This window comes from Palaemon carinicauda, chromosome 5, assembly GCF_036898095.1.
Source record: "Palaemon carinicauda isolate YSFRI2023 chromosome 5, ASM3689809v2, whole genome shotgun sequence".
NCBI lineage: Eukaryota > Metazoa > Arthropoda > Malacostraca > Decapoda > Palaemonidae > Palaemon > Palaemon carinicauda.
The window spans coordinates 160,216,237-160,236,469 of NC_090729.1; the positions used below are offsets into that span (position 1 = coordinate 160,216,237).

Genomic DNA, 20,233 nt, shown 5'->3' on the forward strand with positions numbered 1-20,233 from the left:
TAACGACAGGCTGAGATGTAAGGAGGAATAATGTCAGGCTGAGATGGAAGGCAAGACTCTGGGGGTACCACCTCAATAGGTGGGAGGCGGAAAGTAAGACAGGGAGAATACCCTGTCCTCCCTAGAGGGAGAAGGCTTAATCCTTTTCCGCTTCCCCTTTGATTTTACCGGTGCCACATGTACCTGTAAGGGGGCTCCCAGACTTCTCTGCGACTTTCTCTACCCGATTCTTCCTCCGGGGAGAGAGAGGTCTCTCCTTGACAGCGTGTCCTGCCAAAGCCGATCCTTCGGAACTCTTCCTAGGGGCTAATGGAGAAGAAAAACCAACATAGGAATCGTTGGGGTGCTGCGCACTACAATACACAGTGCGCTCAACCAGGGGGGATCCCTACCACCTGTGGAGCTGGCAAAGGATTCCTTAGGCAACCAGAAGCCCTAGATCCAGGAACCTGAAAAAAAAAAATAGCTTCCCTACCTGACAAGTGGGGCACCAGTCTAAACGCTGGAGGTCTTGCCAGGTGATGATCCCTTGAAGCGGTGGCCTGCTTCTGTACTATCTTCAGTCGTCCGGCCTGGGTCCCCTCGTGATGGGAATCGTCACCACACTGCTCACACGAGACAAGCTGATCTCTTGGATGACAATCCTCTTGGCGACAGGCGCTTGCGAGCCTGCGAGAGGACCAGAGCAGTTGGTTTTGAGGACTGATGCAAGGGAGAATGACAAGGAGGAGAGGGGCGGCGAGGTGGTGAGTGTGATTTGCAAACTCTTGGAGAGATGCTGGCGCTTAATAGGAGAGCGCCATGGAGGTGGAGCTCGACGAGCCCTAGGGACTCCTTCGGACGAGTGACACTCACACGTCTGATGATCCTGCAGATCATCGTGCCTCAAGTGAAGGTCTCTTTGAGGCAAGAAACGATCATTCGTCACCTGATGGGAAGGTGACGATAGCTCGTCCGAAGAAGAGTGACAAAGATGGTGTTGGGTCACGATCAGCTGAGGCGTAGCAAATAGCTGGCAAGTCCCACCCAGCCGACTCGTAACGAGCAGCTGGCAAACCATCCACAGCTGTCGATTGACAAGCAGCTGACAAGTCACGTGTAGCTGTTGCATGACGAGCAACTGACGACTGGCTAACAGCTGACGAGTGACGAGAACCTGAAGGTTCAGCGTGAGCCCAAAAGCTATGCGTGACGGGAGCCCTAAGGCTTAGCGTAACGAGAACCCGAAGGAACATTGTGGCAAGAGCCCGAAGGTTGGGGTTTCGACCGAAAAGGCGTCTCCTTAACTCAGTAGGGGGAGGCACTAAGGCGGACAGAGTTTAGAACCCCTCCAGTCAACGAAACCCGAAGGGGAATGTCTAGCAGGTTCCTAAGAAGAGGTGGCCTGCTTGGTTTCTCTGCGAATCTCACTCGCAGATCGAAGAGATGGCCACCCGAAGGAAAACCCTGCCTCAGTAATTGCTCGCCCCCTGATGGCTCACTGGGGGGAGATCACCATCATCGGCAACAGCAACAAACAGTGACAGCATGTCCGAATGGGGGTGGGTGCCAAGGTCGTCCGGTGCCGCACCCAACGGAAAAGAATCCAACTCCGAGGAAGTCAGTGTAAACTTCCTCTCGGCACCCAATTTAAGGAGCGCAAACAAAACTTATTTAGGATGGGGAACCATCAAAACCCAGCGATTGCCACATCTGGAAAACACCTGAAAAAAGTGCAGGCCCTCCCCAAGGAAAGGGGTGGAACCATTTCTCCTGGAGAAACAGTAATGTCCCTCAATTCCAGAGATTGACCTGTGGTTAAATGGACTGCGGTGCTACTCGGCCTTTCCCCGGGGAAGACCAATCGAGGAGCAGCTTTTGGGGGAGATCGGAGGGTTAAAGAAGAAGTACGAGATATTTTAGACTTCGAGGAAGACCCCATAGAAGAATCTCATTTGAACTTCTACTTTCGCCAAGCCTCTCCCACTGGGAGGCAGACCACTCCAGACATTCAGAACAGGTGTTGACCCAACACAACGCTGGCCTCAGCAAGAAAGACACAGAAGGAACAGGTCCGTCTCAAGGGCACATACGCATGAGGCCAACAGAAGAGCAAACATACATCGAAGAAAAAATAAATAAAGCGGAAATAGTAAATATTACAAGAATTAGTCAAATGGAAAGTGAGTTAAGGAGGGAGAGAGTGGCAACATCCGCACTCTACTCGAGCCAAAAGTAAAGTGGGGCTCATCCCAGGTGTGTGAGTGAGTGGGGGGGGGTTACCTGGCTAACTCCCCTCCCTCCAGCTAACTTGCAGTTGGGGCTGTTATCCATCGCTAAAAGTCTTATGGATCCTGTTTCAAGTACACCGAAAGTAATATCCTTTAGAAATGGTGAAGATTTGTATAGTGTCAGAACAAATATTAAATAGGTGAAGAATATTCCAAACAGGAGTGGATAAATCTCATGAAAAATAGGACACTTGAAAGGAACAATCTGTATTAAACCTGAATACAAGACAAATCATGGAAATAACAAAGGAAGAAACATAAAAGTCAAAAGTTAAAAAAAAAAAACAGAGCTCGGGAAAATACCGTAGTGAAGTGCAAGTAATGTTTTTTATAAAGCCAAGAACTATTACGGGAAAAAAATGTTATTTTCATTAGTAAAATAAATTTTTGAATATACTTACCCGATAATCATGTAGCTGTCAACTCTGTTGCCGACAGAAATCTACGGTCGGGATACGCCAGCGATCGCTATACAGGTGGGGGTGAACACCACAGCGCCATCTGTGGTCAGGTACTCCAGTACTTCTTGTCAACACCACCTCAATTTTTTCCTCGGTCCACTGGTTCTCTATGGGGAGGAAGGGTGGGTCAATTAAATCATGATTATCGGGTAAGTATATTCAAAAATTTATTTTACTAATGAAAATAACATTTTTCAATATTAATCTTACCCGATAATCATGTAGCTGATTCACACCCAGGGTGGTGGGTGGAGACCAGCATACATGTTAACAAAGAAGCTAAGTATCCCGTATTTTATTTTATTAGTTATTCAAAAATAACATAAAATAAATAAGTACCTGGTAAGGAAGACGACTTGAACCATTACTCTGCCTTTATTAAGTACGTCTTCCTTACTGAGCGTAGCGGTCCTCTTAGGATGCTGAACGACTCTTAGGTGCTGAAGTATAAAGGGCTGCAACCCATACTAAAGGACCTCATCACAACCTTTAACCTCGGCGCTTCTCAAGAAAGAATTGACCACCCGCCAAATCAACAAGGATGTGGAAGGCTTCTTAGCCGACCGTACAACCCATAAAAAGTATTCAAGAGAAAGGTTAAAAAGGTTATGGGATTATGGGAATGTAGTGGCTGAGCCCCCGCCTACTACTGCATTCGTTGCTACGAATGGTCCCAGGGTGTAGCAGTTCTCGTAAAGAGACTGGACATCTTTGAGATAGAATGATGCGAACACTGACTTGCTTCTCCAATAGGTTGCATCCATAACACTCTGCAGAGAACGGTTCTGTTTGAGGGCCACTGAAGTAGCCACAGCTCTCACTTCATGTGTCCTTACCTTCAGCAAAGCAAGGTCTTCTTCCTTCAGATGAGAATGTGCTTCCCTAATCAGGAGCCTGAATAGGTAAGAAACTGAGTTCTTAGACCTTGGAAGAGAAGGCTTCTTGATAGCACACCATAAGGCTTCTGATTGTCCTCGTAAAGGTTATGACCTTTTTAGATAGTACCTAAGAGCTCTAACTGGGCAAAGTACTCTCTCCAGTTCGTCCCCCACCAAGTTGGACAGGCTTGGGATCTCGAACGACTTAGGCCAAGGACGTGAAGGAAGCTCGTTTTAGCAAAAAACCGAGCTGCAAGGAACATGTAGCCGTTTCAGATGTGAAAACTATGTTCCTGCTGAAGGCGTGGATCTCACTTACTCTTTTAGCTGTTGTCAAGCACACGAGGAAAAGAGTTTTTAATGTGAGGTCCTTAAAAGAGGCTGATTGGAGAGGTTCAAATCTTGATGACATAAGGAACCTTAGGAGCACGTCTAGATTCCAGCCTGGAGTGGACAACCGACGTTCCTTTGAGGTCTCAAAAGACCTAAGGAGGTCCTGTAGATCTTTGTTGGTGGAAAGATCCAAGCCTCTGTGGCGGAAAACCGCTGCCAACATACTTCTGTAACCCTTAATCGTAGGAGCTGAAAGGGATCTTACGTTCCTTAGATGTAACAGGAAGTCAGCAATCTGGGTTACAGTGGTACTGGATGAGGAAACTGCATTGGCCTTGTACCAGCTTCGGAAGACTTCCCCTTTAGACTGATAGACTCTGAGAGTGGATGTCCTCCTTGCTCTGGCAATCGCTCTGGCTGCCTCCTTCGAAAAGCCCCTATCTCTTGAGAGTCTTTCGAAAGTCTGAAGGCAGTCAGACGAAGAGCGTGGAGGTTGGATGTACCTTCTTTACGTGAGGTAGACGTAGAAGGTCCACTCCTAGAGGAAGAGTCCTGGGAATGTCGACCAGCCATTGCAGTACCTCTATGAACCATTCTCTCGCGGGCCAGAGCGGAGCCAACCAACGTTAGCCGTGTCCCTTTGCGAGAGGCGAACTTCTGAAGTACCCTGTTGACAATCTTGAACGGCGGGAATGCATACAGGTCGAGATGGGACCAATCCAGCAGAAAAGCATCCACGTGAACTGCTGCTGGGTCTGGAATCGGAGAACAATACAACGGGAGCCTCTAGGTTATCGAGGTAGCGAACAGATCTATGGTTGGCTGACCCCACAGGGCCCAAAGTCTGCTGCAAACATTCTTGTGAAGGGTCCACTCTGTGGGGATGACCTGACCCTTCCGGCTAAGGCGATCTGCCATGACATTCATATCGCCCTGAATGAACCTCGTTACCAGCGTGAGCTTTCGATCTTTTAACCAGATGAGGAGGTCCCTTGCGATCTAGAACAACTTCCACGAATGAGTCCCTCCCTGCTTGGAGATGTAAGCCAAGGCTGTGGTGTTGTCAGAGTCCACCTCCACCACCTTGTTAAGCTGGAGGGACTTGAAGTTTATCAAGGCCAGATGAACCGCCAACAGCTCCTTGCAATAGATGTGAAGTGTCCTTAGCTCCTGATTCCATGTTCCCGAGCATTCCTGTCCGTCCAAAGTCGCACCCCAGCCCGTGTCTGATGCGTCAGAGAAGAGACGGCGGTCGGGTTTCTGAACAGCCAAAGGTAGACTTCCTTGAGAAGAAAGCTGTTCTTTCACCACGTGAGAGTAGACCTCCTCTCTTCGGAAACAGGAACTGAGATCGTCTCTAGCGTCATGTCCTTTATCCAGTGAGCCGCTAGATGATACTGAAGGGGGCGGAGGTGGCGTCTCCCTAACTCGATGAACAGGGCCAGCGATGAAAGTGTCCCTGTTAGACTCATCCACTACCTGACTGAGCATCGGTTCCTTCTCAGCATGCTCTGGATGCAATCTAGGGCTTAGTAGATCCTTGGGGCCGACGGAAAAGCCCGAAAAGCTCGACTCTGAAGATCCATACCCAGGTAGACAATGGTCTGGGATGGGACGAGCTGGGACTCCTCAAAATTGACCAGGAGGCCCAGTTCCTTGGTCAGATCCATAGTCCATCTGAGAATCTCCAGACAGCGACGACTTGTGGGAGCTCTTAAAAGCTAGTCGTCTGACGGAGCCGGACACAAGATCATGGTACTGCTGCACAGTCTGTGAACTGTCAACCATGGGGAAGCGAGGAAGTATAGCGACAACCCGAAGCTGTCTAGACTGTCTGGGTCGTACAGACAACTCCTTATCGGGTTGCTGAGGTTGCCGCACTGCGTCACAACAAGTCACTTCTGCTGGTTGTTGAACGTCTTCCCAGTGACACACTGACTCCGTAAACAAAAAATCCTCTAACAAGGACTAAGCTTGGACTGCATGTCTTGCAACAAAGCTCAAGGTCTATGGGAGCAGGTGTGGTAACAGACGGGGTTAGCGACTGAAGTGGAACCATTACCCTCCCTGGAAGCATGTTATGCTTAAATAAAAGTCCATAGGAGGCTAAGCAGCTAAAGGCTCCTCTCCAAATGACAGAGTCCTCAAGGGAATATCAGAAGGAGGGAGAATAGCACTTTCTCATCTACAGGAACCATATCCGAGAAAAGCTAAGTTCTCTCAGTGAGGGTTTCACTGGTGCAAAAGCAGCAGACTAGAAGGCAACGTTATGAAACTGCATGACAGTCTAGTGAGTTGGCAACAACCAAAGATGTGTGACTGAGGAGCATGCGGTAAGGTATGCAGAGCATGCTGTATGCAGAGCATGCTGTATGTAGAGCATGCTGTAAGGTAAGCAGAGCATGTTGCATGGCGTGCGGCTTATGCTGCATGGGATGAGGCTCATGCTGCATGGGATGAGGCTCATGCTGCATGGGATGAGGCTCATGCTGCATGGTATGAGGCTCATGCTGCATGGGATGAGGCTCATGCTGCAAGGGATGAGGCTCATGCCGCATGCGTTGAGGAGGATGCCGCATAGTATGAGGCTCCTGCCTCATGGGTTGAGGCGGTTGCCGCATAGCATGAGGCTCCTGCCTCATGGTTTGAGGAGGATGCCGCATAGCATGAGGCTCCTCATAGCATGAGACTCCTGCCTCATGGGTTGAGGAGGATGCCGCATAGCATGAGGCTCCTGCCTCATGGGTTGAGGAGGATGCCGCATAGCATGAGGCTGCCTCATGGGTAGAGGAGGTTGCCGCATAGCATGAGGCTCCTGCCTCATGGGTTGAGGAGGATGCCGCATAGCATGAGGCTCCTGCCTCATGGTTTGAGGAGGATGCCGCATAGCATGAGGCTTCTGTGAGGTTCCTGCCTCAAGAGTTGCGTCTGCCTCAAGGGTTGAGGAGGTAGCTGCGCAGAGAGAGGCTCATGCTGTGAAGAATGCGGTTGCTGCATGCGTTGAGGCGGCTGCCTCATAGCATGAGGTTCCTGCCTCAAGAGTAGCGTCTGCCTCAAGGGTTGAGGAGGTGGCTGCGCAGAGAGAGGCTCTTGCCTCAAGAGTTGAGGCTCTTGCCTCAAGAGTTGAGGTTCTTGCCTCAAGAGTTGAGGTTCTTGCCTCAAGAGTTGAGGCTCTTGCCTCAAGAGTTGAGGTTCTTGCCTCAAGAGTTGAGGCTCTTGCCTCAAGAGTTGAGGTTCTTGCCTCAAGAGTTGAGGTTCTTGCCTCAAGAGTTGAGGTTCTTGCCTCAAGAGTTGAGGCTCTTGCCTCAAGAGTTGAGGTTCTTGCCTCAAGAGTTGAGGCTCTTGCCTCAAGAGTTGAGGCGGTTGCCGCATAGCATGAGGCTCCTGCCTCAAGGAAAGTGGAGGTTGCTGCATAGCGCTGGTACAGTACCTGGCAACTCCCAATGCGGCAGCTCACGCATGGAGGCAGGAGGAGCCTCAACATCATACGTCTGGCAGGGTGGACTGCGCAGAGGTGGAGGAGCGCTCGCAGGAGGAGGTGTGCTAACCTTCTCTGCCTGAAACTCCTGCATCAACACCGCAAGCTGAGACTGCATTGTCTGCAGCATAGACCACTAGAGTTTAAGAAAGACAACAACAAATGGAGCTACTGTCCGTTGAGACTGAGGGTCTAAAACAGCTGGTGCGGCAACAGACGGAGTTACTGCCTGTTGCGATACCACCTTGCCTCTCTGGGAGGTGTGCAGTTGTCGTACTGCAGCAAGTCCGAACTGACCCAGTGCTAATGGCACCACCTAGGAGTTGGACTTGCGCGGAAGGGACCGACTTGCACTTAAAAGCTGCAAGATTTGGTCCATGGTTTCTGCGAGAAACCTCTTCCGCAGACGAGGAATAAAAGGGCTCTCTCGTCTTTGTGTGGGTGGGGTGATCACGTCGGCTACGTGAGTTGGTTACACCCGAAACCACGGAGGGAAACGTCTGTTCGTCGATCAAGGCCTGATGAACCCATAAGTCCTTCGACGTTACTTCTCCCCTGCTTGGGAGCTTGTAAGAGGTCCCAGACTAGGCGAACAACTGGCACGAACAGACGAACCCTCGAACGCAACACTGTAACACTTTGCGCTTATCACTTTATCACTTTTGATTTTCTGTTTGCACTTATTTCACTGAACTCGAAACTTTAAGTGGTTTGTACCTGAAACACGCAATTCTATCCTTCATTAAAAGTTAGTAATTGCGAAAACAGTATTACAATGTAACAGAAAAACATAATGAAAGATAAATAATTCAGTGGCTGGAAAAGAGACTAAACACTAGATCAAATAAACTACGTTTAAAATCTCTCACCGCATAAAGCCTGAGAACAAGAATAAAACTCTAGAAACGTTTACCTTCTTCCCCTAAAGAGACTAGGGAGAAGAGCAAAAACGATAACAACGTTACCCGCTTGAACGAAACGTTTATCCTCCTCTCTCTCCCTCCGTCTCTATCTCTCTCTCTCTCTCTCTTGACTTAGAACCTGAGAGATGAGCCCAATTATATATATCGTTAAAACATATTATTGTTAAAGGAAAAAAACTGAAAGATTTCCCAAATAAAAAGTTCATTTATTAGAATTAAAACCATTTAAGCTAAGAAAGAATGAACAAAACAATAGAATCGTTCTACTCTTACTGCAACGTGACACCGTGAATACTCTCTCTCTATCGTAACGATAGAGCGCAAGTTGAACGTTCTGAACGTCAACAACTGCAGAGACAAAACAAAACGTTAGTTCAACTTTGAAAACAGTACGAGACTATCAAAGAAATTCTTTCAAAAACATTAAAATAGCATAATATGTTAACAGGTAAAAACGAAATGACGGGCTCAATGTTAATTAACTTCGGTTCCAAGAAAAGACCGCCTACTATTAGGAAAGGTCGAATATAAACAAATATAAAAATTAATTTTAATAAGTTTATAATAAAAGGAAGTTAATCGAAGAGGCCTATAAAAGGCGGAGATATAAAATAAATCTATAACTTTTTCCAAAAACTTGCTAAGCTAATGATAAAGCTTCCTGAATAGCGAAGGCTAAACTCTAGAGCAAATACATCACCAAATCGTGAGCAATAACTCCAGAATCAACAGCGTATCCATGTAGGTCTAGCCGGAGGCACGACAGAGGAAAAATTGAGGTGGTGTTGACAAGAAGTACTGGAGTACCTGACCACAGATGGCGCTGTGGTGTTCACCCCCACCTGTATAGCGATCGCTGGCGTATCCCGACCGTAGATTTCTGTCGGCAACAGAGTTGACAGCTACATGATTATCGGGTAAGATTAATATTGAAAAATTAAGTGTTAATTGTATTTTGTGATGTGAATGATTATCTAAACCCTTTTTAATAACCTTTTTATGAATACTGTATAGTAAAGAAAGTGAAGTAATTAACAAATACAACCATATACTGTACATTACGGAAAAATTAAAATTCTTATTCTGTGAATATACTGACAAAAAAAGAGAAATCTTAAGCTATATGTGGAAAGAGAAATATCCAATACAAAAAAACACCACTCAAAGATCTGAGATACCAATGGAAAGGCAAAGCCTTAACAAAACTTACAAAATGAGACTTCCAAAAAGATATCAATCAATTTATTAATGTCCTTCTAATCACCTAAGCCTCAAATGCTGGGAAGTAAGGAACATTGCACTGAGGTAGGAAAATATTTTATTCTTGTAATCACTGAATCTCATCAAATTTCCTCTGTCAAAATCAGACATTTGTTCAGACCTGTTATATCTCCAAGCAAGATTAAGAAGATGCAGTACAGTACTGCTAGAGTTCACACTAGAAAAATAAATCACAATACTTACCTAATATTTTGCATGCTGAGAGTTTGATAGAGCCTTCGGACTCTTGATTGACTTCATCTTGTGACTTGTAATATGCAAGGACTCCTTGGTCTAGGACAAACCATCTTGGTTGCCATCCTACAAGGTAAAAATGGTGTGCATTACATTACCGTATTCTCTTTCAATAAACTATGTCATTGACTCAAGATTAGAACATTTTCCCCTAACAGCTTAGGAGATTTGATTTATCTTTGGGTTATGCCCCACATGTCCACCAAGTTTCATCCACAAAAAAAAAAAAAAAACTAGAGGGGCACTCAGTAGAATGCAGACATCCCACACAGCAGCTTATTTCTCGACCTTTGACCTAAGACTTTCAAAATTTAATCACTTCCTTGTCTTAACATAAAAATGAATCCCTGAAAGTTTCACTACTCTATGAGTAAAATTGTGACTTCCGCCATGGCAGCTTATTTCTCAACCTTTAGCTTGTTGACCTTGTCCTTTGACCTAGGACTTTCAATACTGAATCACTTTCACATCTCAAAATAATCAATCCCTGAAAGTTCACTACTTTATGAGTAAAATTGTGCCCTCTGCCACCGCAGCTCATTTCTCAACCTTTGATCTAGGACTTTCAAACTGAATCACTTCCACATCTCAATATAACAATTAATACCCGAAATTTTTGCTACTCTCCGAGTAAAATTGTGATTTCTGCCCCTGCAGCTTATTTCTCGAACTTGACCTTTGGCCTAGGGCTTTTCAAAATTGAATAATTTCCTCGTCTCAAGATTACAATTATTCCCTGAAAGTTTCACTACTCTGAGTAAAATTGTGGCCAGAAACACAAACAAACAGACAAACAGGTGCGAAAAAATAACATCTTCCCAACTTTGTTGGCGGAGGTAATAAACTAACCAAATATTTGTCATTTACTTAAAATCACAAATTATTAGTAATTTGTATTTTTCCTAACATACTTACCGAGAAACACTTTCTTAGGAGTTACCTGGAACCTCCTCTCAAACGACCAGAGTTTTGTGTAGTTTACCCTACTCCCATTTTCTGTAATGGTAGGCCTAACGGAAGGATACGTGCCCTGAGGGCAAACCCGAGGTAGGCCACATGTGCGCTTGGGTCGTGATCTCCAGTAAGTTCTATGAAAGTAACAATACTAAAGAACAGTGAGGCACCCGGGGGAAGGAAGGGAGGGCCATAACCCGAAAGTGTTTCTCGGTAAGTATGTTAGGAAAAATGATATTTTCATAATAAAATAAATTTTTGAATATACAGTACTTACCCGCTGGTTATATAAGAATGGCTAGCATCCCTGACGCCTCGGTAGGCAATTCAAAATTCTCGCATGGCTATCGCAGATATGCCAGGTGTACGCTAGTGCCCTCTTGGTACAACAGGTAGAACTATACCCACCTCTTCAGATTTTCCATGCCCCATGGTCTCTAGAGGGGAGGAGGGTGGGTTTTTAACTTATATAACCAGCGGGTTAGTATATTCAAAAATTTATTTTATTATGAAAATATAATCTTTAAATATAAAACTTACCCGCTGGTTATATAAGAATGGCTGATTGACACCCTTGGTGGTGGGTCAGAGACAGCTACATAATTGGAAATTCACTTAAGCGTTACACAAACTACTTAAGAGGTTCTCACCTGATAAGGAAGCCGACAGTAATGCTCTGCCTCATTTTGTCTGCTATCCTTAGAAGATCCAGCGGTCCACCCAGGGGGCTGATGATCTCTAGGAGCTGTCAAACGATTCAATAACCTATAACATGACAGGACCTCAACCAATACCCTTGTTCCGGGCACTCTCTAGGAACAAAATGATCTCCTGACTAGGTCAAAGATTGCGGAGGATTGTCGACCAATCTTCACGTACAATCATAAAAACCTATATAATAGTTCCAAGAGAAGAACAGGGGTACTGTACCAGGAATATAGGGAAATGTAGTGGTGAATGTCTCACCTACTACTTCACTCGTTATTACGAGTGAACCCAAAACGTAGACGTCCTCATAAAGAGACTGAATACGATCTAAGAAAAGCAAGGCGAATACAGGAATACCCCTTCACAAGGCTGTACTGTATACACGATGCTTTGCAGAGAACAGATTAGTTTAAAAGTTAAAGAAGCTCTTATAGCTCTAACTTTATGAGTCTTTACCCTTTCGACATGTTACGATCTGTTACCCAACAGTCTGAAAGAACTCTTGTCAATAAAGTCTATACTAGACGATAGAGCGTTTTAGACATAGATAGCACAGGCTTCTTGACCGTGCACCAAAGAGTCATGAATAGACTCTTAACCTCTTTGGTCCTGACCCGATAAAACTCCATCGTTTTAACCGGGTAAAATATTCTTCATAGCCCTTCACAAACCAAATCTGAGAGGATAAAGATCCTGAAAGATTTAGCCCATGGATGAGAAGGACGTTTGTTCATGATCAAGAATCCAGGATGCAAGGAGCCTATGGCTTAACCATTGTGAAGTCTATGTTCTTGCTAAAAGATTGAACTTCACTGGCTCTCAACTATAGTAGACTTATTTAGAAAGTCTCCAAAGTTAGGCCTTAAAATGAAACCAAGTGTAAAGGCTCGGATCTGTCACTACCGCGAAATTCCAGAAACAAATCCTAAATTTCGGCTGGAGCATCTTGCTGACCCTTCTAAATTATCTTAATGACCTGAGAAGATCTATAAGGTCTTTATTTGATAGATGCAATCTTCTGCGTCTGCAGACAGTCCGCATACTCCCTTGATGGTCGAGGAGGAAAAAATGCGTTTTCCCTCCAAGGTCTGAGGAGAAACAGGCCGCTTGTCTTAGAGTTACCATATAAAGAGCCCTTTAGCTCTACACTACTCCATAAAACACCCTAATTGGGTTGTAAAACCTTGAGGCAAAGGTCCCTTGTACTAGCGATAGCCTCAGCTGTCTCTTTCGAACAGCCTCTTGATCATAGGGGTTTTCGAAAATATTGGAGGCAGTTATACCTAAAGCTTGATGGTTTAAAAAATAAAGCGTTCGTGATCCTGACACAGGAAAAAACGGAGTGATGACATGCTTCCAGCAAACACCCAGCATGAGCCCAGCCTGGGACCAGTATGGTTCCAGCCTGCAGTGTATGCTCATCAAGTCGTGAGAGAGAGAGACTAGATCTAGACCTCCTCCCAACATGCATCCATATCAGTCCCAAGAAACAAATACTGAAGCTAGGCCTGCTGAAAAGAAGCATCAACCACATGAACCTCATGCTGTGAAGTTAAGACCTGATAATGTGTACCAACAAATGTTCAACACACGAAGTCAAAGTTTGACGCAAGAAAGCGTTAGCTGTGAGGTGAGAGCGACGCGAAGACAAGACGACAGTCTGTCCATACTGCTGTGAGCCAACGACTAGACTGTATACGTCTAATATGAGACTAAAATGTCGCCTGTGCTTGCATCCCCGTAGGGTGCTAGCGTGCTGTATGCGTTCACCTTGTCGAGTGGATACAGCGTCTGTGTACAACTCGCCTGCTGTAAATCTACAGCGTGCTGCCCGTAGACAACAGTATCGTGTCCGGTCAGTGGCACACTGGAGCAAATACCCGACTGACCTTATCCAGTATATGTCCAGGCTGAAACATGCGTCTAGGTTGCTTAGACTTTCAGGTTGCCATGTTTGTCGAGAGATGCTCGTGTGTAGTATGCGTCCGCATGAGTGGAGACGCGTATCCCGCCGACTGCGAGGATGGGACAACTAGTTGAAAGGATCAACTTTGACTGTCAGCGTCTGAGCATGCATGCGCGTCTGAGCCGCTACAAGCGTCTGCTCTACCGCCTCCCGACACAAGAGCCTATCTGTGCGAGGAGACTATGCTATATGATACTAAAGGAAAACCATACCTTTGATCTAGTGGTAGTCCTCACTCTTTTAGGAGAAAACATTTTTCCCCCCAGAAATCGTAAATGCTAAAAAGAGATGAAATTGACCTCCTTTAGCTCAGACCAACCCTACACTCGCGGGGCAGCTTGTGTGCCACCTCAAGCGTGAGCGAAGGTTAGAAGAGATCATCAACCGCAGCCCCGAGAGCAACCTGGGAGAGTCCCTATGACATTCCCAGTGCGCCTAGTGCATGACCTGAACGTATCCCATGCTATGAGATATCGGAAAAGGAGTCGAAGATATGGGCGCAAAAGCAACTCCGATCTCTAACATGGAGTGATACCCTCAGAAAAGAAGGAACACAAAGTAGCTTTCTATATAACTCCTGCAGTAAGTAAAGCAGCCAGCTCTTTAGAACCATCCCTGACTGCCCTCTCCATACAAGACATAAGTTGGATAAGACTACTTGTGTCTGTGTCCTTTATCTCAGTTACTCTTCTGCTTAAGACTCCTAATGACCACTCAAGTAAATTAAATAGTTCCACTCCCTGAACTATCCTTTCATGAGCTGGTCAAACTTCGACATTGACCACTACAGTCTATTCTTTCTCATGGCCAGGAGACGGGAAGAATCTACCAGGTTTGAGAAGTCTCCTTGCGCAGACGCCGGCACTCCCAAACCCAAGACCTCCCCCGTCTCATACCAAACGTTCGACTTAGAATTTAACTAGTCTGGTGGGAAAGCAAAGCATGTCCTGCCCAAAGCTTTCCTTAAATCTATCCATGCTCTTATTAACTTCAATACTCTCTTAGAGCAGGAAATCATCTTTTATGTATAGAAGGAAGTCTCCACTGCCTTAATTAAGGTAAACTCATAAGGGGAAAATCGCGGAGTAACTGGTGTAAAAATCTGGAAAAAATTCTGAGAAGACTAGTTTTATATAAATCCACCGAATGTTGAGGTGGTTTCTCTTCTTTTCTCTCTGAGATATCCTCCAATCGATCCTTGAGAGAGAGAACCTCATCCGGGTCTACTTCTAACAAATCAGAGATTGGAGCTAAGCAGGCGCATCAGTGGTAACATGGACGCGCTTGCGCTGTTCCATATCCACATCCAATTGCCTTGGTTTGCTGTCATGATTGATTTTATAACAGAATAAATCCAGCTGGCGCTGGCGCTTCGCCTCGTCCTGGTGCGCCGCGCACACGTGATATTAGCGCTACCGCCGCTGGCGCTCTGCCCACTCATGACTCGACTGGTGTGGGTCGTCGCACTGGAGCTTGTCTGGCGCTGGCGCTTGTCTGGCGCTGGCGCTTGTCTGGCGCTGGCGCTTACACTCAGCGCCTTCATTAAATAACTTATGAGCCTCCTCACGCTTCCACTCAGGCTACGCTTGCGACTCGCGCCTGCCATTTGGCTGCCTGTGCGACAACGGGTCTACCACTGAAGGCTAACGCCCAGGATCACCGTCAACAGCCGGACGATAAGACTTCATCATCAACGAGAGCTGTTGTTTGAAACGTAAATACGCAGAAGGAATCAGTGAGCCCTTGCTACTTCGCGGTTCGACTATCGCGGATTTTTTTCATAACGCATATATATACACATATCGCGGATTTTCCGGAAATTTCGAAAATACCGCGATATCTGAAGACCCCAAATATGATATTTCGTTACCTGTAATTCCATTAATACTGTAATTAGTAATATCTGCTCTTACTGATGGTTCATTGCATTACATATGACATATAATTCAGTTCAGAAAGAAATAAAACACGAAAAGAGAATGTGATCATACGATAATTCAGTATACAGTACGTAGTAAAATTAAATGGAACATGAAACGCAAATCAGATGCACTCATACCGTATTTGAATGGTGTAAGGCTGCTGATGGCTACTACTACAAATGCAATGGATGTGCATTTTTTCCATGAATCTTTTGTATGTATACGTACGTAGTACTGCATCCAATAATATTCTTTGTTGCAAAAATCACATCTCGAATAAGCGTACATATCCTACAACAAAACAAGCGTAAAATAGCGTACGTAAAGCTGTATACGTAGTACTGTACCTTGTATTTGAATTGGTAACTACTACGTAGCATGTAAGACGGATTGTGATTGGTTCAAGTGCTGATAGATGACGAATCAGAACCCAAGTTTTGTAATCTAGCCTGTTTTGACCGATTCTCCAACCTCCAGCATCTTTTCGCGGCCACTTCGTTCGCTGCTCTCTCGCTGTGTAGATGCTTCTACGTTATTGTGAACTTTAATCTGTGCTGTGCGTGACTGTTTTAAGTTGAACTTTCTGTTTAACCCCTACTGTACAATGGCTCCCAAGCGTTCTGCTTCTGCTAAGGCTGGTAGTGAGCCTAAATGCCACCGAAAGATGATGATGATTGCTGAGAAGGTGACGCTTCTCAATAGGTTAAAAGAAGGCAGAGGTTACGCGGCCGCAGCCTGCCATTTTGGAGTCAACGAATCCACCGTTCGATCCATCAAGAAGGACGAGGCGAACATTAGAAAGACGGCTGCCATCACCTTTAGCAGATCAGCGAAGCGAGTCGTTACCACGCGTAATAAAACAATCGTACGCATGGAAGGTGCTTTAGCAGTCTGGATTGCCGACTGCCGGAAGAAGAATATAGCCTTGGATATGAACACCATCCAAACAAAGGCTTTGAGCTTGTATGAGAATTTTGCGGCAAAGGAACCTCAAGACGACGATGGCGACCATGCTGAAGAAGATGATGATGTAGATGAACCTCAACCAGGGACATCCACTGATTCCCAGCCTCAGAAACAACTTTTTTCCGCCAGCAAAGGATGGTTCGCGAAGTTTCAGAAACGCTTCGGCCTGAAAAGCGTTTCCCTGCATGGCGAGGCTGCTTCCGCTGACACTGCCGCTGCTGAAATTTACGCGAACGAGACCTTCAAGAACATTATCGCTGAAGGTGGATACAAGCCCAAACAAGTGTTTAATATGGATGAGACCGGCTTGTTTTGGAAGAGAATGCCATCGCGAACTTTCCTGTTAAAAAACGAAGCCAAAGCCTCTGGCTTTAAAGCATTCAAGGATCGCGTTACCCTCGTGATGTGTGGGAATGCTGCTGGAATTTTGCTAAGCCGGGGCTTATTTACAAGTCGAAAAATCCTCACGCTTTGAAAAATAAAAATAAGAATCTCCTTCCCGTGTACTGGATGCATAATCAAAAAGCATGGATTACGAAGATGCTGACCTCCAACTGGTTCCACCAGTGTTTTATCCCGCAAGTCAGCAAATATCCCGTAGAGAAGAGCTTGCCATTTAAGATCCTTCTCCTTATGGATAACGCTGGTGGACACGCAACTGACCTGTCGCATGAGGGCATTCAGGTTGAGTTCCTGCCACCCAACACCACGTCATTAATTCAACCAATGGACCAGGGGGTTATCAGGGCGTTCAAGGCCCTCTACACGAAGAATACCTTGGCAGACCTCGTTGCATGTGTGGATTCTGCCCAAGAAGATTAAGATGAAAATTTTAATTTGAAGGTGTACTGGCGGAAGTACTGTACACAATAGCCACGTGCCTGCAGAACATCCAGAAGGCACTGCAAGAAATGAAACCTGCTACTGTTAATGCGAGCTGGAAGAAGTTGTGGCCCCAGATTGTTTACGATGATGTGGGATTTACACCGTCTGAAATTCAACACTCTGCAATACGCAAATCTGTGCAGTTGGCTGCGATAATTGGAGGTGACGGGTTTGGCGACATGACGACTGAAGACGTCGACGAGTTGTTGGACTGCCATTCCCAGCCGCTAACTGACGCAGACCTAGAAGACCTGACGAAATCGGCCAGCGAAGAAGACAGTGAAACGCAGGAAGAGACCCAAGAAAGTGTCGAAGAAACGGGCTTAACATTAGAACGGCTTGCCAAGCTATGCAACCATGTGAAGGTGGTGAAAGAAATGTCGCAAGAGTGGGACGAGGATATGGTTCGGTCTATGCAATTCTGCAACAAGATCAATGACATCATGACTCCCTACAGAATGCTCTTCGAGCGAAAAAAGAAGCAGCGGCAGCAACTTCCGATCACCATGTTCTTCCAGCCTCGCAAAAAAGAGCCAGTTCCTCCTGCTACTACGCCTTTCGGAAGAAATTGAAGAAGTGTCCCAGGAAGAAGTTGAAGAGGTGTCCCAGGAAAAGACACCTCCATCTGAAGAGACGTAAAATACTATCATTGGCTGCACAGTAGAAGACATCATCAGCTTCATCATCATCATTTCTACTGTGCAGCAAATTCATCGCCACCATCATTCAAGTTTTTCTTCAACTTCTTTCGTGGTGAGTACAGTAACAATCTTTATTTTTTTTATACATGATTTACTTTAATATTCTAACATTTTAATATTTGTGCCTGTTTTAGTTTAGTATGCATTAAGTTAAAGGGAAGGTTTTAAAAGTCTTAATATACATGTTATAACCTATCATATTTTTTTGTTTAAAATTTACATTTACTGTACGTACGTAAAACAAAATCACTCACTCTCTCTCTATCGCGGTCGGGTCTGGAACCTATCTACCGCGATAAACGAGGGATCACTGTAATATTGTTTTCACAGAGAGAGAGAGAGAGAGAGAGAGAGAGAGAGAGAGAGAGAGAGTGTGTGTGTTGATTTAAATGTAATAAACAAAAAAGCTTGATAGGTTATAACACATTGGTGCTTATGTAATATCAACTGTATACTGTAGACGGTTTGAATAAGTTAAGAAATGGTATAAACGATACTTTGTTAGAGTATTCGTAAACTCTCAAGAGCGGCAGCTAGACGTCAGCTGATCTAATCACAGCCAAAAGTAAAACAAAAAGAAGTCAACAATACTCTCAATTTTTAAATCACACCCGAAATTTAAAAACAAAAGTACACGCTTTCTTAATGTGCAATTAACTATTTAAAGAGTAGCAATTTTCTAGAATAAAATGATGTTTCCCAAAAAATAGTGGTTTGCTGATGAAATCGGATGCCGTATTTTTAGCAACGATTGAAATGGATGTAAACTCGGCATAATTTTTTCGTTTCGTATTTAATTGACACTAAGAAAACTAATTTTAGTTTCTTCATCTATATGTAAGTATTGTATAACACGAAGAGAGAGAGAGAGAGAGAGAGAGAGAGAGAGAGAGAGAGATCAGCTGTTGTAATTGAATGCCGTGTTTTTGTTTCGTGAGAATTTCATCGCCACGACTATAACAACAACATACTATACTGAACTTTACAGTATTATACAGACTACTGTAATATGATAAAGTAAAATATTTGTAATAACCTATTTTATATGAAATGGGGCTATTTTTTTTTGTTTAAAATTTACATTTACGTACGTAAAACAACTCTCTCTCTCTCTCTCTCTCTCTCTCTCTCTCTCTCTCTCTCTCTCGTAAATTGTTTTCCTGCTTCGCTACGTATGTATGATTTTATATAGATACGGTAAATAATATTTGTAATAACATATTTTCTAAAAGCTTTTACTGTAATATCATTATTTATCACTTTCATCATGCGCGTTAAATGCCTTCGTTTCTTTACTGAGCGTACTTTATGACGCCGTCGTTTCAGGCGGCGTCATAAAGAAAAACATTCCATTTGGAGGTCCTAAGAAAAATTAAGTAAAACATTGGTAATAACAAAATCAACATACTGTACTGAATAATCAATATAATCGATGCAAAAACTAACCTATACACAGATGTGTAAATGCGTTTGTTTCTTCATTATGATCAGAGATAAACTAAACAAAACATTGGTTGCCATTTTTTATCGTGCTTTTTGGCGTGTTTAGGAAACGCATGATATAAAATCACCTTTAATATTTGTGCCTGTTTTAGTTTAGGGTACTGTAGTACATGCATTAAGTGTTCTGTACATTAAAGGGTAGTTTGTTAACAGTACTACGTACAAGGGAAGGTTTTAAAAGTCTGAATATACATGTTAAATAAATACGTAAATATGGTGTCACTACTTCGCGAATTTTCACCTATCGCGGCCGGGTCTGGAACCTATCTACCGCGATAAACGAGGGCTCACTGTACTTTCTTTGTGATTTTAAGTCCTGTAGTAGTTTGGCCGAACTGTGACCTTTTGAGGTGTCCCCATTGCGGGTGACCACCTTATCAATATGGGCGCGCCCAACTTCATGTCTCTCGCCTCCGAAAGAGCCAGTGATGATTTCTTCTGGACGGGCTCCTCCATGATCCTGTTAAGGCCAGACGTCCAGTCATCTTCCTGAGGTAGAGGCTCCACAAGTTTATTGTGACTCCTTATTAAGGAGATCACCCTCCTATAAGCGGAGTCCTCCGTCGTTCCAAGGCCTGCGACCTCAATCACGTCCTCCGTCCGTCGATGGGGTGAAGAAACTGGACAGGCACCTCCGCTCTGACGGAACCCGCGGCTAAGACCTTCCTCAACCACGTCCTTCGTCCGTCGATGGGGTGAAGAAACTGCACGGACACCTCCGCTCTGACGGGACCCGCAGCTAAGGCCTTCTGGAGAGACGGCCGCCTCTG

At 44.9% G+C, this 20,233-nt stretch overlaps 1 protein-coding gene across 2 annotated transcripts in view; it reads right to left on the minus strand.

Annotated features, from left to right (window-relative positions):
- LOC137641566 (pleckstrin homology domain-containing family A member 8-like) overlaps positions 1 to 20,233 on the minus strand; it is a 179,607-nt gene that overhangs the window by 130,220 nt on the left and 29,154 nt on the right. For both annotated transcript variants that reach the window (XM_068374254.1, XM_068374253.1), the window contains exon 2: positions 9,808 to 9,924. In XM_068374254.1, the coding sequence (XP_068230355.1) occupies positions 9,808 to 9,924 (117 nt within the window). The remainder of the gene's footprint in view (positions 1 to 9,807; positions 9,925 to 20,233) is intronic.